The 19,195-nt window shown below is 34.2% G+C and overlaps 1 protein-coding gene across 1 annotated transcript in view; it reads right to left on the reverse strand.

Annotated features, from left to right (window-relative positions):
- Positions 1 to 7,608: 7,608 nt before the first annotated feature.
- The window catches only part of LOC123655583 (guanine nucleotide exchange factor DBS-like), a 114,715-nt gene continuing 103,128 nt past the window's right edge, over positions 7,609 to 19,195 (reverse strand). Inside the window, exons 12-20 of the mRNA XM_045591354.1 lie at positions 16,581 to 16,715; positions 14,541 to 14,726; positions 14,061 to 14,252; positions 13,820 to 13,945; positions 13,537 to 13,734; positions 12,983 to 13,188; positions 12,248 to 12,404; positions 8,953 to 9,085; positions 7,609 to 7,706 (exon numbers count right to left, since the gene is read on the reverse strand). Of these exons, the coding sequence (XP_045447310.1) occupies positions 7,609 to 7,706; positions 8,953 to 9,085; positions 12,248 to 12,404; positions 12,983 to 13,188; positions 13,537 to 13,734; positions 13,820 to 13,945; positions 14,061 to 14,252; positions 14,541 to 14,726; positions 16,581 to 16,715 (1,431 nt within the window). The remainder of the gene's footprint in view (positions 7,707 to 8,952; positions 9,086 to 12,247; positions 12,405 to 12,982; positions 13,189 to 13,536; positions 13,735 to 13,819; positions 13,946 to 14,060; positions 14,253 to 14,540; positions 14,727 to 16,580; positions 16,716 to 19,195) is intronic.

Consider the following 19,195-nt stretch of genomic DNA (forward strand, 5'->3'; position numbering starts at 1 on the left):
CCGTTATATATTTTTCTTACGGTTTTAGTATCACATTTTTTTCAGTTCGCTCGCCCAGTCAAATGTCAAGCCTGCCGTAAGGAACTTCGTTCCAACTAAACGTGATGGTAGAAGACCCGAACCTAAGTCTATCTTCACAGAGCTGATATAGAATGAAACATACTTTATAATCAATTTAGTATATTAGTTATTATATTAAAAATGGGTTGCCTAAAAAAATCCTGGACTGACTATTTTTAATTATTATTTAAAAAAAATCAGTTGAAAATTGCAACATCAAGATAATAAATATTTTTAATCTGTCTTGATAGTATGACACGCGTCGTATATATTGGGTGCGTTCCATTTAGCGACCGCAACGCCTTATCCATCGTTCCACCTAAGGCCCGTGGTCGTCGCGAGCGATCACTCGACGTCATAGGTGACGTCACTGTTCGCGACCACGTCGCGCCCACTGCGTCCACAAAAGGTGGTTCAGAGTTGGCTTTCATCAAAACGTGGTGGGAATTTTAAAAAGACAACTGTCAATGTCAAACTGTGAATGTTATCTCTCATTCAATTCGGCAAAAATGCAATAATAAATTCCCGGGAATCCAAGTTGAATTCAGTTTTACTCCAATCCATGCAAAATATTTCCTCACAGCTGTATATTATTAGATATGCTATAGCATATCTAATAATATAATATATTAATATATTACGAGCACACAGTCGACACCTGACAGCGCTCAAATATGCGTTCCACTTATAAAACTCGCTTACAATGTCCCCGGCGTTTTTTATGTTACTGGAACGGCAATTTCAGCTGTCCAGGTCGATGACGTTGCGGGCTTTTAGTGGAATGCACCCAATGTGCAGCCGTTGGGTTGTCTATAGTTAGTGCTCCCGCACACGTACAATTGTTTAATGGACCACTAAATCGCAGAGTATACTAAAAGGTATAGTGACATATGCTAGCCCGCACATCTTCTCCAACTAAGTTGTCCAAATAATTAATTAGATACCGATCGCATCAGAATCAAAATTCACTTCCGATCGACGTACAATTAAAAAGTTGTCCAACTGTTCGTTAGCACGGTTACCTTATACAAGCTCGCTGACTATTCAACTTAGTTGGTCAGTCGCACGGCAAGATGGAAGACGACTACACGCGTGCGCGTGATTTCCCTACGCCCTGATCTTCGTCGACGGGTACGACGTCTGCGTCCCGATCATTTGTTGCAAACGAAAAAGTAGAAGAACTTATAGATGAACCTTAATTAAAAAAAATAGCATGTTTTAGAAATAAAAAAGGGCATGGGTTTCAAAAGCCCGTGGATATATATTAATTATATTTAAAAAATATCCTTTCTTCAACGGCTATAGCGAGTTGGAAAGGTGTGTCCTGTTTGATTATTGCTGGCCCAATTAGATATACGAGCTCATCAAAAGACGAAATACTCACTCTGTAGTATGAAAAAAAATGTTCTGGATAACATCTGAGTTTAGAATGCATGATGTTTCCCAAATTCTAATCTATTACTTAATATAGGGTGCACCCAAAGTTTTCTCTTTTGTTTTCGTCTTATTTTTATTATTAGAGCAATTAGAGCGTTTTTTTTCCGCATTTTCACGCACACGTACCGCGCTAGCAACACTGTCACTGATTAAATTGAATAGTCTGTGGCTAACCAACCAACAAAATAAAGTTGATCAACTAAATTGTAAACGTACGCACACGTACGCAATTTAGTTGTTCGGTAGTCGGCTAGCTTAAATGTATATGTGCGGGAGCACTTATGAACAGGAATGTCGATGCCAGTTATCTTCTATATACCTGGCAACCCAGAAATAATAAGAAACCCAACGGCTGCACATTCTATAGGTTTCTTACTATCAAGTCAGATTTTTTTTTTAATAATTAAAAATAGTCAGTCCAGGATGTTCGTAGGCTAGCCATTTTTAATATATTATCTTATATACGTAGTTACGTACTTAATTTATTATAAAGTATGTTTCATTTTATTATCAGCTCGGTGAAGATCGACTTAGGTTCCGACCATGAAGTCTATAAATTAAACAATGTTGTGATGCGTTTTATAATTTAATTCTGTCTACAAGATATACAGGAAATAAATATCAGATCACAGTAAGTATACTGTGATCTACAAATATAGTCGAAAATTTCGACTCAAAATACATAGTTGAATACTCCTATTTATAGTTAGTGGAAATAAGCTCAGGGAGGCAAAGTTATTGTTTATTATTATAATGGTTATTTAAAAGAAAATTTTTATAGCAAGTACTAATATTATGGATACAATACTTTTTTAACAATGTTCATAAAGAGTTATTTATATTATTATTATTATTATTATCCATACTGGCTTGAAAGACCAAGAGTTGCTTGTTACAGAACTCAACAGTAGATTATTATGAATAACAATAACACTAACTTGTTATGATATTCAAAAATGTTTAGAATTCCTAATGTGTGGGTAACACAAAAATAAAATCGTACATAATAACACTAACTGTTTTATTAATTATTATCTGTAAAACTAATTACACTTTCTTATATACAGGGTCTGTCGTTAATAATCGAAACTTTTATTTGTGGAAGCAATGCCTCGACAATACACTCCGGCTGAATATGCAAACAAGCATTTAGTTTACGGCGAATGCAACGGCAACGCTACTAGAGCAGCTGCAGTCTATCGTGAAAGATACCTAAATGCTCGGCATCCCGACTACCGAGTGTTCATTAGGGTGCACAGTGCATTTTCGGAAGGAAGATTTCCTGGCAGAGGTGTTGGCGGGGTCAGAGAAGGACGACCTGAGCGACACAATCCAGCTGAGGTATTGGAATTAGTGGAGGAAGACCCTGGTACGTCCACAAAAATACAAAATTTTGTGGAAATGACACCCGATTGAATGGCCAAAGGAACAAAATTTTTGAAAAACATTAAAAGTGGACACCATTTTTACGCTGTTGGTAAAACTGACATAAAAAATGATTTTATCATAGCCTGGCACCTGGACTACCTCCACTTACCGGATTATCCATTATTAACGACAGACCCTGTATATATACATACATAAACAAGGATTTCGTGAGTGGAGTCACTTTGAAATTTGAATATTATTATCTATTGTTATTACTTCAAAAGCCTCGTACTGTTACTACTATCGACACTTGCTTCAATATTATTCAATATAAATATCTTAAATATAAAGGTATAATACGATTTACAGAGGTATGTTCGTAGTGTTATCATATGAAGAAATATCTAAAAATTCTAAAATGTACTGCTTTCATACTTTGCTACATTAACATACTCAATTATATTATTGTTTTTTTTTTTTTTTTTGTTTTTATTATTTATATAATATGGTAAAATTGCTAAGAAAAGGTATTCAGGTACATTGAATATATCAAAATGAAAAGTACCCTATTTATCCTATATTTATGTGGATTAATTTATTATATATATAGTTCAAAGGGTTTCTATAAACTGCTAGTCTATTTCTTATTTCATCAATAAATATTTCACAGCCACATACAATAAGAATTTGCACTTTAAGTTTAACACTTCACTTAAATATATTACGAGAAAAGTATGTAGAAATGTAACGCGTACAAATAGTGTTTACCCAACTAAGCCAGATTTCGCTATAACAGTTATTGAAATATTTCATAATTAAGAAAAATTATACGACGCAGATGATCAAGATACGTTTTAATGTATACAGTGTTTAGAGGCGGCTCGTGACATTTTTTGATGGGGTTTCACAAAAAAAAAAAAAAAAAAAAAAACGAAAAACTAGAGCTAACCATTTATTTATTTGTATTGAAAATCCATTCCGTCCATCCAATTTCACCACCACTGCAGGTGCCAGCTCCAAACACCAGAAACGGAAAACAAAATCATTTATTGCTTTTTTTACATCTACATAACCAAGAGGTTTTGAATTATTGTTCAGAATTAAAAACACGCGTAAAAACTTTAGTTTTCGTAATACATTTTTGAGTAAGTAGTAACAGTCTTAACACTTTTTAATAAAAGTATGCTGTATTCTTCCATTTTTAACTCAAAATGTCGCGGACAAATTATTCTTATTACTTATTTATAAGAAAAACTGCAAAATAACTGACGAAGCGGAGACATTTGTTTGTATACATAAGAACGGCAACAGCCCATAGTTTTAGGCAAATTATCCCCGCGGCGTGTTGCACACCCCGCACGTCGCACGCTACACAGCCGTACCAGCAATAGGTATGCGGTGCTCCAAATTAGGCAAATTTCTCATATGAAATCTTTTACTTCACGCGTCGGCCTGTTTCTTTCGCACTCTTTGAATACAGTGCTAGGAATCGTACTAAACTTTTTATTGGAACGCAATTACTGGCGCTCTGCTCGTACAATTTAAAGCCAAATATACGTAATATGATAATATAGTATTGTATATGCATAGTGGAATAGAAATAATGTAGTACCTATAGTATTTAATATAAAGAAGGATTTAAAATTACCCGTGTAATTGTAAATCCTATATTTGGAGTCGACTATTATTTCTTTTTCAGAATATAATTATCGGAATCAGAACAGATCTAGTACATTTTATTACGGTATTCATTTAACTACCTATTTTTACAACTTGGTATCTTCTCTAACTTTTATTACATATTAAGGGACCGGTTTAAAGCACCGGTCGTTGGGATACAACGACTTTTTTTAAAAGTGGGTTTCATTATTCCGATTGTCGCACGTAGACGTTGTCTAAATGTGAGATGCCATTGAAGAATAGATGGAAAAAATTGCATTAAACACATCGGTAATGAATTTTAAAGTAATGCAAACATGACTTATTAGTACGATTAAATTACTAGTCCGAATATTTGAACAATATTGCACGACGAATGTTAGGAACAAACTTAATATATGTATGTAATATAATACTTTAAATTACGTGAGAATCACGTAGTAAGAATAGTGCACAACCTTTGTGTGTACAACAGCAATTACGTATGCGTGTGCATCTTACCTATTTTTAACATACGAGTACGTACTAAATTATTACTTTAAACAAAGCAATTTTGGCGCGCACTACTGTCAATAGGATCGTTTAGACATAGATAAATAAAGAAGTTAAGAGGTTTCACCAGATGCGTCGATAAATTGCTTAATATTTCCATTTCTTTTTCCACAGTTAATATAATCAATTCAATGTATTTGCACAACATACATATAAACGCAAGTTGGTAGGACAAAAACTAAACCAAATACCCTTTTTAAATTTATTTAACCGTGGGCCTCGAAAGACATTTGATAGGGGGACAGTGTCACCGTTGTGGAAGTCTATTACTGAGAACCGGTCGAGAAAACTATGGGACATTTTTAAAGCTTAGAATGTTCGTCCTAAGGGTGTGTGGGACAACTACACACCGTCATATAATTAAACTACGTACCTACTATTTACAAATACTTGCCCAAGTACAGCTGCGCGCCAAGTTGAACGATTTAAATGAAAACGACGCCTGATTAACGAATTACCAAAACTATTCACTATTTCAAAAACGTCTTGTTTTTTTTTTCAAACCTAAATATGTTACCAAAGCGATAACACGAATACAATTAATAAATTGTCACAGTAAGCAAATATTATTACATTTGCTTACTGTGACGTTTCGTCGAATTACATAAAATAATTTTGATGATGTTATTAAAATGATTTAATGTAGTTGTTACAATATATTAAATGTGTTTTATTAGCCGATTTCACCTAAACTTTTTTTACTGTGGTTATTATATAAATTACTTGAGTAGATCTTAATAAAAAGTGTTTAAGTTTATATAAATGACCAATCAAAATATAGGCACAAAGTTCTCGGTTGACGAAGTATCTTTTTTTTAAATTCATTTTAATTTACTTATAACTAGACAATGTAACAAACTAAATAAAGCTTTTACTTTTTTTTTATACAATTTTGTGCTTGAAAAGAATATTTAGCGCACCATTATATGTATAAATATATATTTTGTACAATATGCACTGATGATTTTTGCATGTTATTTAAACCATTTCGAAACAACAAATGTTGTATTTTACATCGAACACAATATAATTGATGATTGGGCGATGAAATAAAACAAAAAAAAAAAATGGACAAATGTGTGTAATTCGTAGCCAGATTTATTATGACCTCTATTTTAGGTAAAAATTTATACAATGAGAGGCATCGGACAGGTACATCATTATCTGAAATCGATTCAAATAATAGCAATGAAAATGATTTGTGACAAATTTGAGATGATATGCAATGAGATGATATTGTTATTATATAACGTTAAAAGGACATGTATATATACGAATACGAAGGTTATACAAAAACGCGACTAGTATTTATTTAATACTTAAGATAAGCAACAAAGCGAACGTAGGCACCAGCATTTTCGGTATATAAAACATTACACGTCACGCTTTGCCAATTAACACCAATTTCATAATCAATGTATAAACACCGAGATAATGTGATAAATTAAAAGATAAGTGATTTATAGATGCTTTAAAATTATTAGGGTTATCATTCGGTGTAAAATTTTGATCGGAAATTTAACATTTTGATTACATAATGTTGTTTGACAATTTGATTGTCATAATTACTTTTATTATGTTGTATTTTGACTTTTGTCACAAATGACAACCCTAATGGCAATTTACAAATGAATCACACTTATTTGCCACACTGACAAACAGACAATACGGAATACATGAAAAATATCGAACACAAAATTGTCATGGAGAATTGAGACGAAGCACACCTATCGTTTGAATAAATTACTATAATTAAATAATAATAAAAAATTGTATATATATATTTACAAAAGAAATACAGTCACGGCTGCTTCAACAGGGTTGTACACCACTATACATAGCTTTGGATTATCGTAACGATAACTTTCTACATCTAAAACTAATTTACAATAAAGCTTTTTAGAACAACGTTAACATTATTATTGTTCGAAATTAACATTAACAAGTGGGGTGGCAGGCGCTTATCAATATTCTATTCTTACGACATCGTACAAAAAAATTAAATTAGATTAATAATTTTATTCAATGATTTTTAATACTTGAAAAAAAATATATCGAATTTTAAATATTAACACAACCAATGAAATAATATAGTACTCCAGGAATACATCGAAAACGTAACCGAACAATAATCACCGACAAAGCAACAACTCGTAATAACACTTTCAAAACACGACTATCAATCAAACCCTAAATGCAATCAACTAGCGCACTCAAACATCGACATCGATTCGACTACTCCTATGAGGGTAGTTCTAAATATTACGAAATATTTAGAACAAACCCGTAATATATCCGTATCTAAATATTGGAACATCCTTCGACGGCCATTTTCGTAAGCTTTCTCGTGAGCTTTATCGAATGTTACATAATTATTACGAGCAAGTTCGGACTTAGCTTTGTAGAGGACAATACTTGAGGCCCCATTCTGCTAAATCTAGGTACCCCTAGGTCGGGACCTCTATACGGGGCCCAAATTGCCTCATTGGAATCCGAGACCCGGCGAGTGTAAGTGTGGAGCACCTGGTGTGCTCAGTGGTCGTGCAGGCGGTCGTGCGAGCGACTTGACGAGCGCGACGTCTTGCGTTGGTCGAGATACGCCGCTGGCGCCCAACCTTCACCTTGACCGCCTGCAATTTAAAGAAAAATCAATCAATATCTAGAAATGTTACGACAGAAATTATTTTCTTACATTGAAAGACGGTACAGTCATTATAATTTTAACAGATGCAGCTCGACTTACATAATATATCTTAAGCTGATGTTTTGTAACCAGGTATACGTACATATAAAGCTGTCGACTATGCTTGTTTATATCAACAAAAAATATTACAGTAGAACCTCATTATGTTAAAACTCAAGGAAAACACGAAATATTTAAGTTATGGAGATTTTAATTTATGAAGGCATAAGTTAGGAATGGCTACCTTAACTGAGGTAGGACATAGCAGGACATATTCTGCTCAAAATCTGGGGCATCCCGACTGGGAAAGTAACTCAACCTTACAGAAGACTATAGTTAAATAATAATGCTTTCAAGCAGTGTTGTGTTCCTGTGATGAGTAAGGTCCTGGGGAGATTGGAGTTAGGGTCGGTCGGATCAGGCGCGTGCGATTCTTTAGATATTGCAGGCGTCTATAGGCTACGGTAAGCGCTTACTGTCAGGTGAGTCGTACGCTTATTGGCCGACCTAATTGTATGAAAATAAAACTAATACATGTGTACTTAATGCATAGTTCGTATTTTGTTCCAAATGCGCCAGAAAGAATGATAACATAAAATACAATTTTGATGATGTTTAATGAGTAGTGATCAAAAACTAATGGTCCAAGTAAGTCGTTGTCCTAATCGCCGCAAGTACAATTTTAAGAGATTTCAAAGAAACAATAAGTGAATATTATATTATTAATTGATTTTTTACGTAGCAGTTCAACAAGTGAACACGTACAAGCAATAAATTCCGAAAAACTTTTGTTTTGCGCATTTATTTCAGACTAGCTGAGGCCAAACTGACTAACTGGAGGCCAATACTGATTTTTTAATTTAAGTTATACAGAATGTGTATTTTAAGTAATAAAGGCTTTGAGCCGAAGGGAACAGATTATTTTTAAACTCGTAGAGGTTTTACATCTTATCGAGGTTTAAGTTATTGAGGTTTTACTGTAGGTACAAACTTATATAATATTTTAATATTTGTAAAATGCATTTTTAATTCATTTACATAGCTAAAGTTTATCATAGTATCAGTAACGTTATGATCAAATATAATATTCACTAAATTAATAGCCACATCGAATAAGTAGGAGAACTAATGAAAACTAAATCAGCATATCGTTCTCCAGTATAATTGTAGAATCTAAAGCTCCCGTCCCGTACCTGCGAGGCGCACGTACCACCAGCCGGCGCAGCCCACCTTGAGCAGGTCGGCGTGCTGCCCCTCGCGCAGCGACACCTCGCTGGCGCCCACCGCCGTGTAGTCCGACAGCGCCACCAGCGCGCACCCCACCGCCTGCCGCACCACAACACATTACTGCCACTTACTTTTTTTATTTGATAACTCTGGATACTAGTCTTTTAGGATGTGTTATTTTATAAAATAGATGATAGCCTTTTAAGGCATTGCGTTTTTTGAATGTCAAAAAAATATTGCAGGATTTACCAAAATGTGTAACGATAAAAGTTTTGTGTAATGAATTTCCTTAACTCTAACTCTCGTATTCTATTGGCAATAATGAGTTCAATAGACTGTTTCCTAAATGAATAGTAATCTTTTATTTATGTGCTATGTAAATAACTAATTTTTTAATGTATTAATTTATTATTATATGTCGATAACCATCTAGAGTAATCTTGATAACAGTTCTGTTTTATATAAATCTGCTTTAGTTTTTTCCCAAAACAATAAGTTGTCATATATCAATTTCTGTCCTTTAGTTTCAACTAATGAATTATTTAACTAAAAACCCAACCAATATAATTTGTACAGTTGTACACACACACCAACTAACTCGAAAATCATGCACACATCAATTGCCTTAAAGCATAGATTATTCACACCGAAATTTTAATACCAATGTTCAGCGCATGCGTGTTATAGCACATTAAACTTTAGCTTCAATTTGCATTTAAATCGTCTTTTAGCATGCAACATCTCAGTTTGTACCTTACATCGCAGCTTTCACGTTTTATTATTTTTAACCGTAACAACTGCAAATTGGTAATAGCTTTTCTTACGTTCCAATTAACGCAGTGATATTTTTAAAATGTTGTTACAATTAAAATTATTGACACATTGTATGTCGAGTTAGTAATAAGCTGTCCGTGTTTCGGTATGTAAAATAAGTATGAACTTTATGTACCTACAATGTATACAAGAATAAGTATATTAAAAAAAATATTGTTTAACATATATACAAATAGCTATGCTATGTAAAATGTATAGAACATTATTGTATCTATTGCGTATAAAAGAATATATAATTTGTATGTAACACAGACTTAATATGTTCAGGTATATTGAAATACATCTTATATTATGATATATATAGTTATGTTATATAAATATGTACATTTAGTAAAGTATGCGTAGTAATATGTATACTAAAAGTTACAATAATAATTAAATTAATGAACCGTAGCTTATGATATATACTGTTTATATAATGTTAATGTAAATCTTCATGTCATATAAATTTACAAATTATAGATAAAACATTGTCATTTAAAGTTTATTTAACAAAAAAAAAAATAATCTATGAACATTGATCACAAAACTTGCTGAAATAGTCTGTGACATGTAGCCATAGAATGAATTAAGTAGGAAGGTAGTAGAGACAGCACGTTGTAAGCCGTGAGTGAATGACTGAAGCCGAGCTGTGCTGGGTCAAGCTAACATTCTTCTTTCCTTAAGTCTTCTTGTTATTTAACATACTTAGCATATTACAGATAACGCCTATCGTAATTAAAGTGATGACAGATTTATGGTAGTCCCAAATTGAGATGCCCCGATCAAAAATATGATACGTACAAAATGGATTGTGAGTCAAAAATGATTTAATATTTTAATTTATTTACAGTATCAGCATCTCATTTTGTGGCTACAAAACAGAGCATGAGTGCTTAGAGTGAAAAGTTGACTTAGGAATATAATACAGATAAAAGTAGTATCCTCAATAAACTTACGTATGATACAAGACGTAATCAAAGCGAAGCGTATAATTGAACAAAATCGAAAAGCACACGACAATGAATGACAAAACAAACAAAACATGACTTACACGATAGTTAATGTTCAGCGAATAGAACTGACATATCCACATTACGTCGTTGTCTTTGGTTAATTTAAACTTTGGATATGAAATCAGTCTCTTTCATTGTATTTACAAAGACTCTACCGGCTTATACGTAGAGTAACTCTATCAGTACTGTGATACGTAAAACGTAGATGTGGCTTGTGTTGAGCCCGATACTGAAAAGAACTGTACCATTCTGTGTATGGTACCGTTGAGACCGACGGCCTCCGTCACCTGTTGAACAACACAACTTAGAGCATAGCGGCCATTTTGACGACACACGCGTACCCCAAAATGGCGTCACAACTGCCACAAAACATAAACAATAGACAATTTGCGAGTGTTATTATCAGAGGTGAACCGTACTAATCTAATGCCTGTCAGTTAAAAAAAAAAAAAAACAAAAGCACATTCGTTAAAACTATATCATCTTTATACTTCCTAAAATTAACAGTTACAAATATAAGCGATGATGAGTGAATTGCAAAATCAAATATGCGGTGACGGCGTGACACAAGAGAACGTTGACTTTTTTTTAAAAGTTTTCTTTTTTAAATAGGGAATTCGTAGTAACAAAAACTAATCGATATAACTAGAAATCTAGACCTAAAATATAAAATATACTACGAATTCTCTAAGAGTTATCTCTGTAAATTGTTTATTATTGGAACGTTGCAATAGAAGAGCGGCGGACGTTATTCCGGGAAGCGTTATGTGCGTTCGGGTTGCTAGCTTCTCATGCTCTACCCGGTGACTATTTTTCCCGCATTCCTTTATAAATTCAATTAAACTTACATTTAGAGTGTTTTTCACTTCACTCACACTGCAAACCCAAAATTAGTTTATATTACTTTGTGATGAAACTCTTATTTTAATTATATTTACCCTTAGTTTATTTAAGCTATCCCTAAAAAGCACCATTATAGCCTAGTTCTGGTTAGTAAAACGCATTTGCGGCGAACAAATAATGTTATAAATATACAGTAATAGCGAAAACAGTCAATTATATTCCTGCATACTTTAACACTAAATTTCGGCAATGAAAATTTCAAACTTACTACTAAATTCCGGTCGTACACTATATAGATCTAAATTTTCAGTGAAAAGATTTTAATGCGCCAACCAAAATTATATACAAAAATAACCAGTATTTTATACGACAATAATCAAAGTACTTTTCAAACTATTATAAATACTTTATGGGTCAGCACATCAAACCTTTACCTTAGTCAGTTTACGACCACAATGTACAAAAAATCGTGTCCCGTGAAAAAAAAAAAACTTCGAGTCTACAATGTACACTTGAACCGTGACAGTGTCAACTACAAAACTGTCAGCTGTCAAGTTGACGGGACATAGAGAGTCATGGCGATACGTACCGGCGCGTGCTCGGTGTCGTCGTCGTCGTCGTCGGAGGGGTCGGTGGACCAGCAGGGCTCGTCGTGCGCGTCGCAGGAGGCGGCGCGCGCGGCCGCCGCGCCGGGCCTGCCGCCCGCGCCCGGGCCCAGCTCCCACGAGCTCGTCTGGATAAGTGTCCTGTTGACATATTGTTTTTTAATCTACGAATAAAATAATTGTATTCAAAAATCGACTTCAATTACATCGACAAGTTATACAACGTAGATCGACGAAAAAATAGTCAAGTAAATACGCGTTATCAAAGATTACTCAAAAAGTAGTTATTAGATCTCGATAAAATTTAAATGTGATCACATGATAAACATCAGCTTTCGATTAAATTAAAAATTATCAAAATCGGTACACCCAGTAAAAAGTTATACGGATTTTCGAGAATTTCCCTCAATTTCTCTGGGATCCCATCATCAAATCCTGGTTTCCTTATCATGGTACCAAACGAGGGATATTTTCTTTCCAAAAAAAAAAAAAAAAATTAATACGGATTATCCGTAATAAATATTATGGATATATTAGTATTTTTACTACGTAATCACAACCACGACTTGAAAAATCATACTCGAGAAATGTCCGAAATCAAAAATTTGACATGTTCACACTTAACAAACATTTTGTCAAGTGACAATACACGTACAGTACAGCACACCGCAAAGGTTCACTTAGTAAGTAATATGTTTTACATAAATCAGAGGTGGTACCTGTGCTGCGCCCCGTACTGGCGCACGCGCTCGCCCTTGAGCTCGTTGAGCTGGTCGAGCAGCACGCGCTTGATCCGCTCCACCCAGGTGCGCTTCACGTCCGCGGTGGGCGCCGTGATCGTGTGCACCTCGGCGCGCCCCTGCCGCCACACCTCGAACTTGCGCGGGTCGCCCTTCACCGACTCCGTCAGCCCGATTTGTGACATCTAGACCACACCGAACATATAAATACTTCGTAATCTGAACCACATCGTGGTTAATTAAATCATTTATACTCTTTCTTCTAAGTAGAATTTATGAATAGTCAAAAAAAAAAGATAAAACTATTCATATTTGCAAGGCACGGTCTAAGCGCGTTCGACGTTTGCATTGGCCTGAGGTTTCGACAGATGTTATCCGTTACAGTCATCATGTACAACATGTGGATGCAACTAATTATAAGTAATACACAAAATTAATGAAATTAAACCAAAGAAAAGTTAAAATATGCTATGCAACGCTTGTACGTTGACACAAGATTTTTTTTTTCATTTAATAAAAATAAGGTTACGTACTTGGAGATCATGTTTGAAGTGGTATGTAGCTTTGTTGTGGCTGTTCTTTGTTGCAGGCTTGCAGAAGAGCATGGCCTTCTCGTAGAGAAAAATATGTCGACGTCTTGGCCGTATCCTCAACCGGAGATCACGCTTATTCTCTGATACCACGAGGAAAGAACTTTGTAATAAAAGCTCGCCTTGCTGGCTTAAATCCACCTGAAAAGGATGTAAAATAAAGAATATATAAAACAGAAATATGTGTACTATGCTTTATTACAGTTTTAAGACTACGTATACTTACAGGAACGCCTGTAATGGCTATTTGATGCATTGAATCGTTGACACATTTGAGGACAACAAGCATGCAGTCAAGAGCTTGTTGAAGTCCAGAGCTCATGGAACCGCATTCGCTATAACGTAATAAGTCCTGAAAAAAAAAAAATTCTTTTTAATCCAATATAAGAATAATAGCTTATTACACAATACACCTGATGTTTTTTTGCATCACATTTTTCGTAGTACTAATTTAAAAAACATAATACCTTTAGTAAGAGTTGATATTTTGTGATTCTCTGCACCGGTTTAAGAAGGTAAGCGGCCAAGGGCAATTTGTGTCCGAGGCGTTGTTGACAGGCTTGCAAGAAGAGGTGGGTGTCCACTAAGGTCTCTCGTAATCTTTCCGATCGCGGGATATTTTGGCAGTAGTAGCTGTATAGGCGGAAGAAAGTATCTCTCTGCAAAGAATAAGCAACCAAATTGTTTTATATTTTATACTTCGGAAATTTTGCAATATAGTAGCTATATATAGCTAGTATATAGTAGCTGACTCCCTTATTCCCCCCCCCCCATAACTTAGGAGTGAAAAATAGATGTTGGCCGATTCTCAGATCTCAGACCCGATATGCACACAAAATTTCATAAAAATCGGTCCAGCCGTTTCGGAGGAGTATTTTAACTAACTAACATTGTGACACGAGAATTTTATATATATAAATAATATATGTATATATGGTTAAGATTACCTTTTCAACAAAACATAATGCGACGAGTTCCGTAGCTGAAATAGATCTTTCCAAGTCTTTTAAGAAAATGTCTTGATGGAATGTAAATAGTTCGTGAAGGTTTCCGAATAATACATCCGTTTGTCCGACTAATGCTGCTGGCAGAACGTGCTGATTTTCGGGTTTTTCAATTTCCTCTTTATAGCCCTGTAAAGTTTGTAAAAGTTAATATACAATAAGTTTTGTTTATAGTATAAAAGATAACAAGTGAAATATAAATGTTTATACAATTATACCGATTTAGTAATCGTTGAATAATGACTAAGAGTATCGCACCACTGTTGTAACCGTTTATCATAATCCTCATAGATAGCTTCTAAGCAATCACATTCCGATGGTGTTAATTCTTTTTGAAATTTCTTTTTCAGGTTTTGTAATGTTGATGCTAAATTACCCATAGCAGTATTTCTCGGTAAGCCTTGTGTTTTTCTGTCATCAGAATTTTGATATTTTCTATAGTTTTTTATTGAATAAGGATATTTGTAATGTTTGTAGTTACAATATTTCGGATATTTTGACCGTTGTCTACATGATAATGTTGAATGTAAACTACGCACATAACTGTCTGCATTACTTCTCCTACATATTGATGAACTTTTTTTAGAATGAGAAATCGTTGAGTAATGATCTTTAATGGTATTATTCCATTCTTTCATTATTTTCTTATAATCATTTAATATAGATGCTAAAATATCTTGCGTGTTCGTACTATCCATAGTTTTTCTAAGTTCAGTACAACTAGTAGATAAAAATTGAGAGTCTTTTGTCAATGAGGAATCTGTGGAAAATTCTGGAGTTAAAATTTGGATCTCTGTTTCACGACATCCGTAAATTGGATTTTTAACAACTTCAGGTAAATCAACTATAGTAGCTGCTGTTGTTATAGACTCGGCAGTGTTATCTTCAGAGATGGTTACAATATCAGAATCTGGTAAATACGCTATTTTTTCCTCCGTTTTCTTTGTATTGTCGTAACCTGGCAATGGTTTGCCGTAAAAGAAATTTCCAGTAAATGGTTCCATATGAACAGGTTTAATATTTCGCTGGCGGCACTTAACACGACTATTTTTACCGACATCACTTACAGACTTCTTGCACTTTTTATTTTTCGACAATTTCTCTATCTCGAAAAGATTTATCTGGTTGGTGTAATCGCTGAAGAGGGTAGAGTCGGATGCAGCTCGCGTTAATCTTTTACTCTTCGCCGTAGAATTATTATTTTTTTTATAATACCACGAGTAGGACGTGCCGACACTAAGGTTCGCTGAAGATTTATGGAGGTCGTATTTTCCATGTTTCATTTTACAGAACGCGATATATTGCAAAACGCGACCGAGAACCTGCACTGGCGAACACTTTGCGAATGTATAAAAGGCATTGCGTTCCGCTCGTTGCCTTCGCGTACTTGATTGCGTGCTCCGTATCGAATGCATCAGAAGTATATGCCTTATGAGATGTCAGATGGTCCGTGACTGCTCACTGAATTTTCTTACGTACGTAAACCATACGCTACGTCCTACTTAAAATGTATTGACATATATAATTTATAGAGCGCGTAACTTATGGGAGATATCGCGCTATAGGAAATGGGCTGTGACGTGTTGTGGTTTATAAAAATGTACATAAACCTACACAGGCCGAATTTTACGATGCTGTTTGCAGCATTAAATACTGTAAAAGTTTGTTTTTGAAATTTCTTAATTTAAGCATATTTAAGTAACGTTACATTTTTGAATTAACAAAATTAATATGTTGTTAAGAAGCTATCATGAGATATGACTAACAATGAGATATTCAGTTGCTATTGGTATTATGTAAAAACAAAACTGAAATTTATTATCAATCAATTTAAATTAATAGCTCAGTAACAGGTACATCATGAATTATTGTTGCTACTAAAAAAGAAAAATACACTACGGTGGACCACCCGTGAAATATCGAGATCTTATTAGGGTCCAAAATGAACTTTCAAAGACTGTAGTTTTTGAGGGGACGACTTACAGTAAGTATAGATCCAAGTTCCTGCACGTAAACTCTCTCGGTCTGCAGCAGTTCAGCGAGCACGTGTCCGCGTCGCAACCGCCGCGCCTCCGCATCCTCCCCGCCCGAACTCTCCGACCCACCCGATGTTTCCATCTGTAAGCGAATGGTTTTGTAAACAAACATTGCTATTTCCTGTTTAGGGAATGTTTTATCACTTACTCTTTGTTAATGTCTACGGAATATCTGTTATGATTTTTAATAATAAACAATCTTCAATTCTTGTTTCTTTTCAATGTTCTTTTCTTTATTTTATTTGAAAAGAAGTGCTTCATTTAATTTGTATACAATTTTTATTTTTATATATTTTTATATTATTTAGTAAACCTTATATCCGGAAAGCAGTAAATATTGTACATGATATAGTAATGCAAATTTTAATAGGAAAACATTTTTACGACATGTTTTGATGAAGTACGTGACAGATGACAGGTAGAGATTAAAATAGCAACGTCATTTTTTGTACATACTGAAATAGTATAAATATGTTTGGTCCCCATATTATTAAAAGAAACTTTAAAAAATCCCATTAATGAATTATTCCTAATTTAAAGTTTTCTTATCAAGATTTTGGTTTACTCTACAAGTATGAGCTTTATATTTAGAGCGTGTTTGTTTACTAATAATAATAATAAATCAACTTAAAATAAAGTGAGATGTAAGTATATTTTCCGTTATTTTACCGTTGAGATATCCGTGTCGTTGCAATGCTTTCACGAATGATACGTTAAAATAATTACCATTTAAAACCATTTTGTTGCGTGCTTATTATTAGTAAATTATTATAATTAATTTATATCATAATTATACTTCTATCTATATTCGATATCAATCGATATTGTATCATTTTTAATTGAACCTTTCGAGAAATTATAATAACGGTTTGAATAATTGTGTTTGCTCGCAAACGAAAAAAAAACCGACTTCAATTACATCGACAAGTAATACAACGTAATCGACGAAAAAATAGTCAAGCAACTACGCGTTATTAAAGATTACTCAAAAAGTAGTTATCAGATCTCGATAAAATTTATATGTGACCACATGATAAACATCAGCTTTCGATTAAATTAAAAATTATCAAAATCGGTACACCCAGTAAAAAGTTATTACGGATTTTCGAGAGTTTCCCTCGATTCCTCTGGGATCCCATCATCAGATCCTAGTTTCCTTATCACGGTACCAAACTAGGGATATCCCCTTTCCAACAAAAAAAGAATTATCAAAATCGGTATATCCAGTAGAAAGTTATGCGGTATAATACAACGTAGGTCGACGAAAAAAGCGTCAAGTAAAAACACATTATTAGATATAACTCGAAAAGTAGTTGTTAGATCTCAAATAAATTTAAATGGGACCAATTGGCACACACCACCTTTCGATTAAAACAAAATTTGTCGAAATCGGTCCACACGGGCAAAAGTTCTGATGTAACATACATAAAAAAAAAAAAAAAAAAAAAAAAATACAGTCGAATTGAGAGACTTCTCCTTTTTTGGAAGTCGGTTAAAAAAATTAAAATACTGAATTACTCACATTCTTATGGGGTTCAGAAAAATCCTTTACGATTTTGTAACTCGTTTTTAAAACAACATTAAAAGTCTCCATTTTTAATGACAAACATAGGGTATGAATTCACTTACACTTAACGTTTAAAAAAAACACATAAAAAGTAAAAAACACATAAATGTTGATGAAGAATTTTGTAGATATAAAATTTTAAAGGTAGATTTGAAGCAGAGCACATGCCGTGTGCCTTTAGTAGTGTAAGAATAAGGAACTGATGGGCCGGGTTGTGAAGGGGGCGCGGGAATATGTCGGGACCGTAAAAAAAGTTGCTGCCACCACTTTGTCGTCGTGACGACGAGACACGTGCTCTACTTTAAACTAGTTTTTTTTTTGTGCGGTAGTTTTTATTTACGGTAGGTTATTCATTTACGTATGTTATGTTCTTACTTTCCTCTTATCTTATGGATAGTTTTTAAATAAGATGTTATATATAATTGTGATAATTACCATAATTATAATGTAGAGTAATTTAAATCGGTTTAAATAATTCAACAAAACCTAAAAAGCAACGTAGGCACACGTTCACACCAAACTTCGTGTAGAGCATACACTCGGTGGAGTTTTTTCTCTGTTACAAAGGGCGAGCGTGTTGTGCGCCGCATCCTACTAAGCACGTAATATTAATCGAACACTTGTGTGTGTGTGTCGGTACGTGTAAGTGAAGCGCACCTGCGGAGAGTTCCGTAGCAACGAGGGACAGAATCTTTTGTCTATTATGCTCTACTACATTGATGTAGACGGCTGGTTAAATCAAGGATCATTGTATTTATTGTTTCCAAACATCTGTGAGAATATTGGTCGAGAATGAACATTTGTGAGATAAGCACGTGCTACGTGAAAGAACTTGGAAATTCGTGAATAGACTGTGGGAACGGCGAGGCTTCTGCAAATTTAATATCTAAATCTGTGTTAAAAAAATCGTATGATTTATATATTATTTAGTTTCGATGTAATTGGCTAAAGGTACCCATTATATCTCTCATCACAAAGTTAGCCATGACCCCAAC

This window comes from Melitaea cinxia, chromosome 1 (assembly GCF_905220565.1).
Source record: "Melitaea cinxia chromosome 1, ilMelCinx1.1, whole genome shotgun sequence".
NCBI lineage: Eukaryota > Metazoa > Arthropoda > Insecta > Lepidoptera > Nymphalidae > Melitaea > Melitaea cinxia.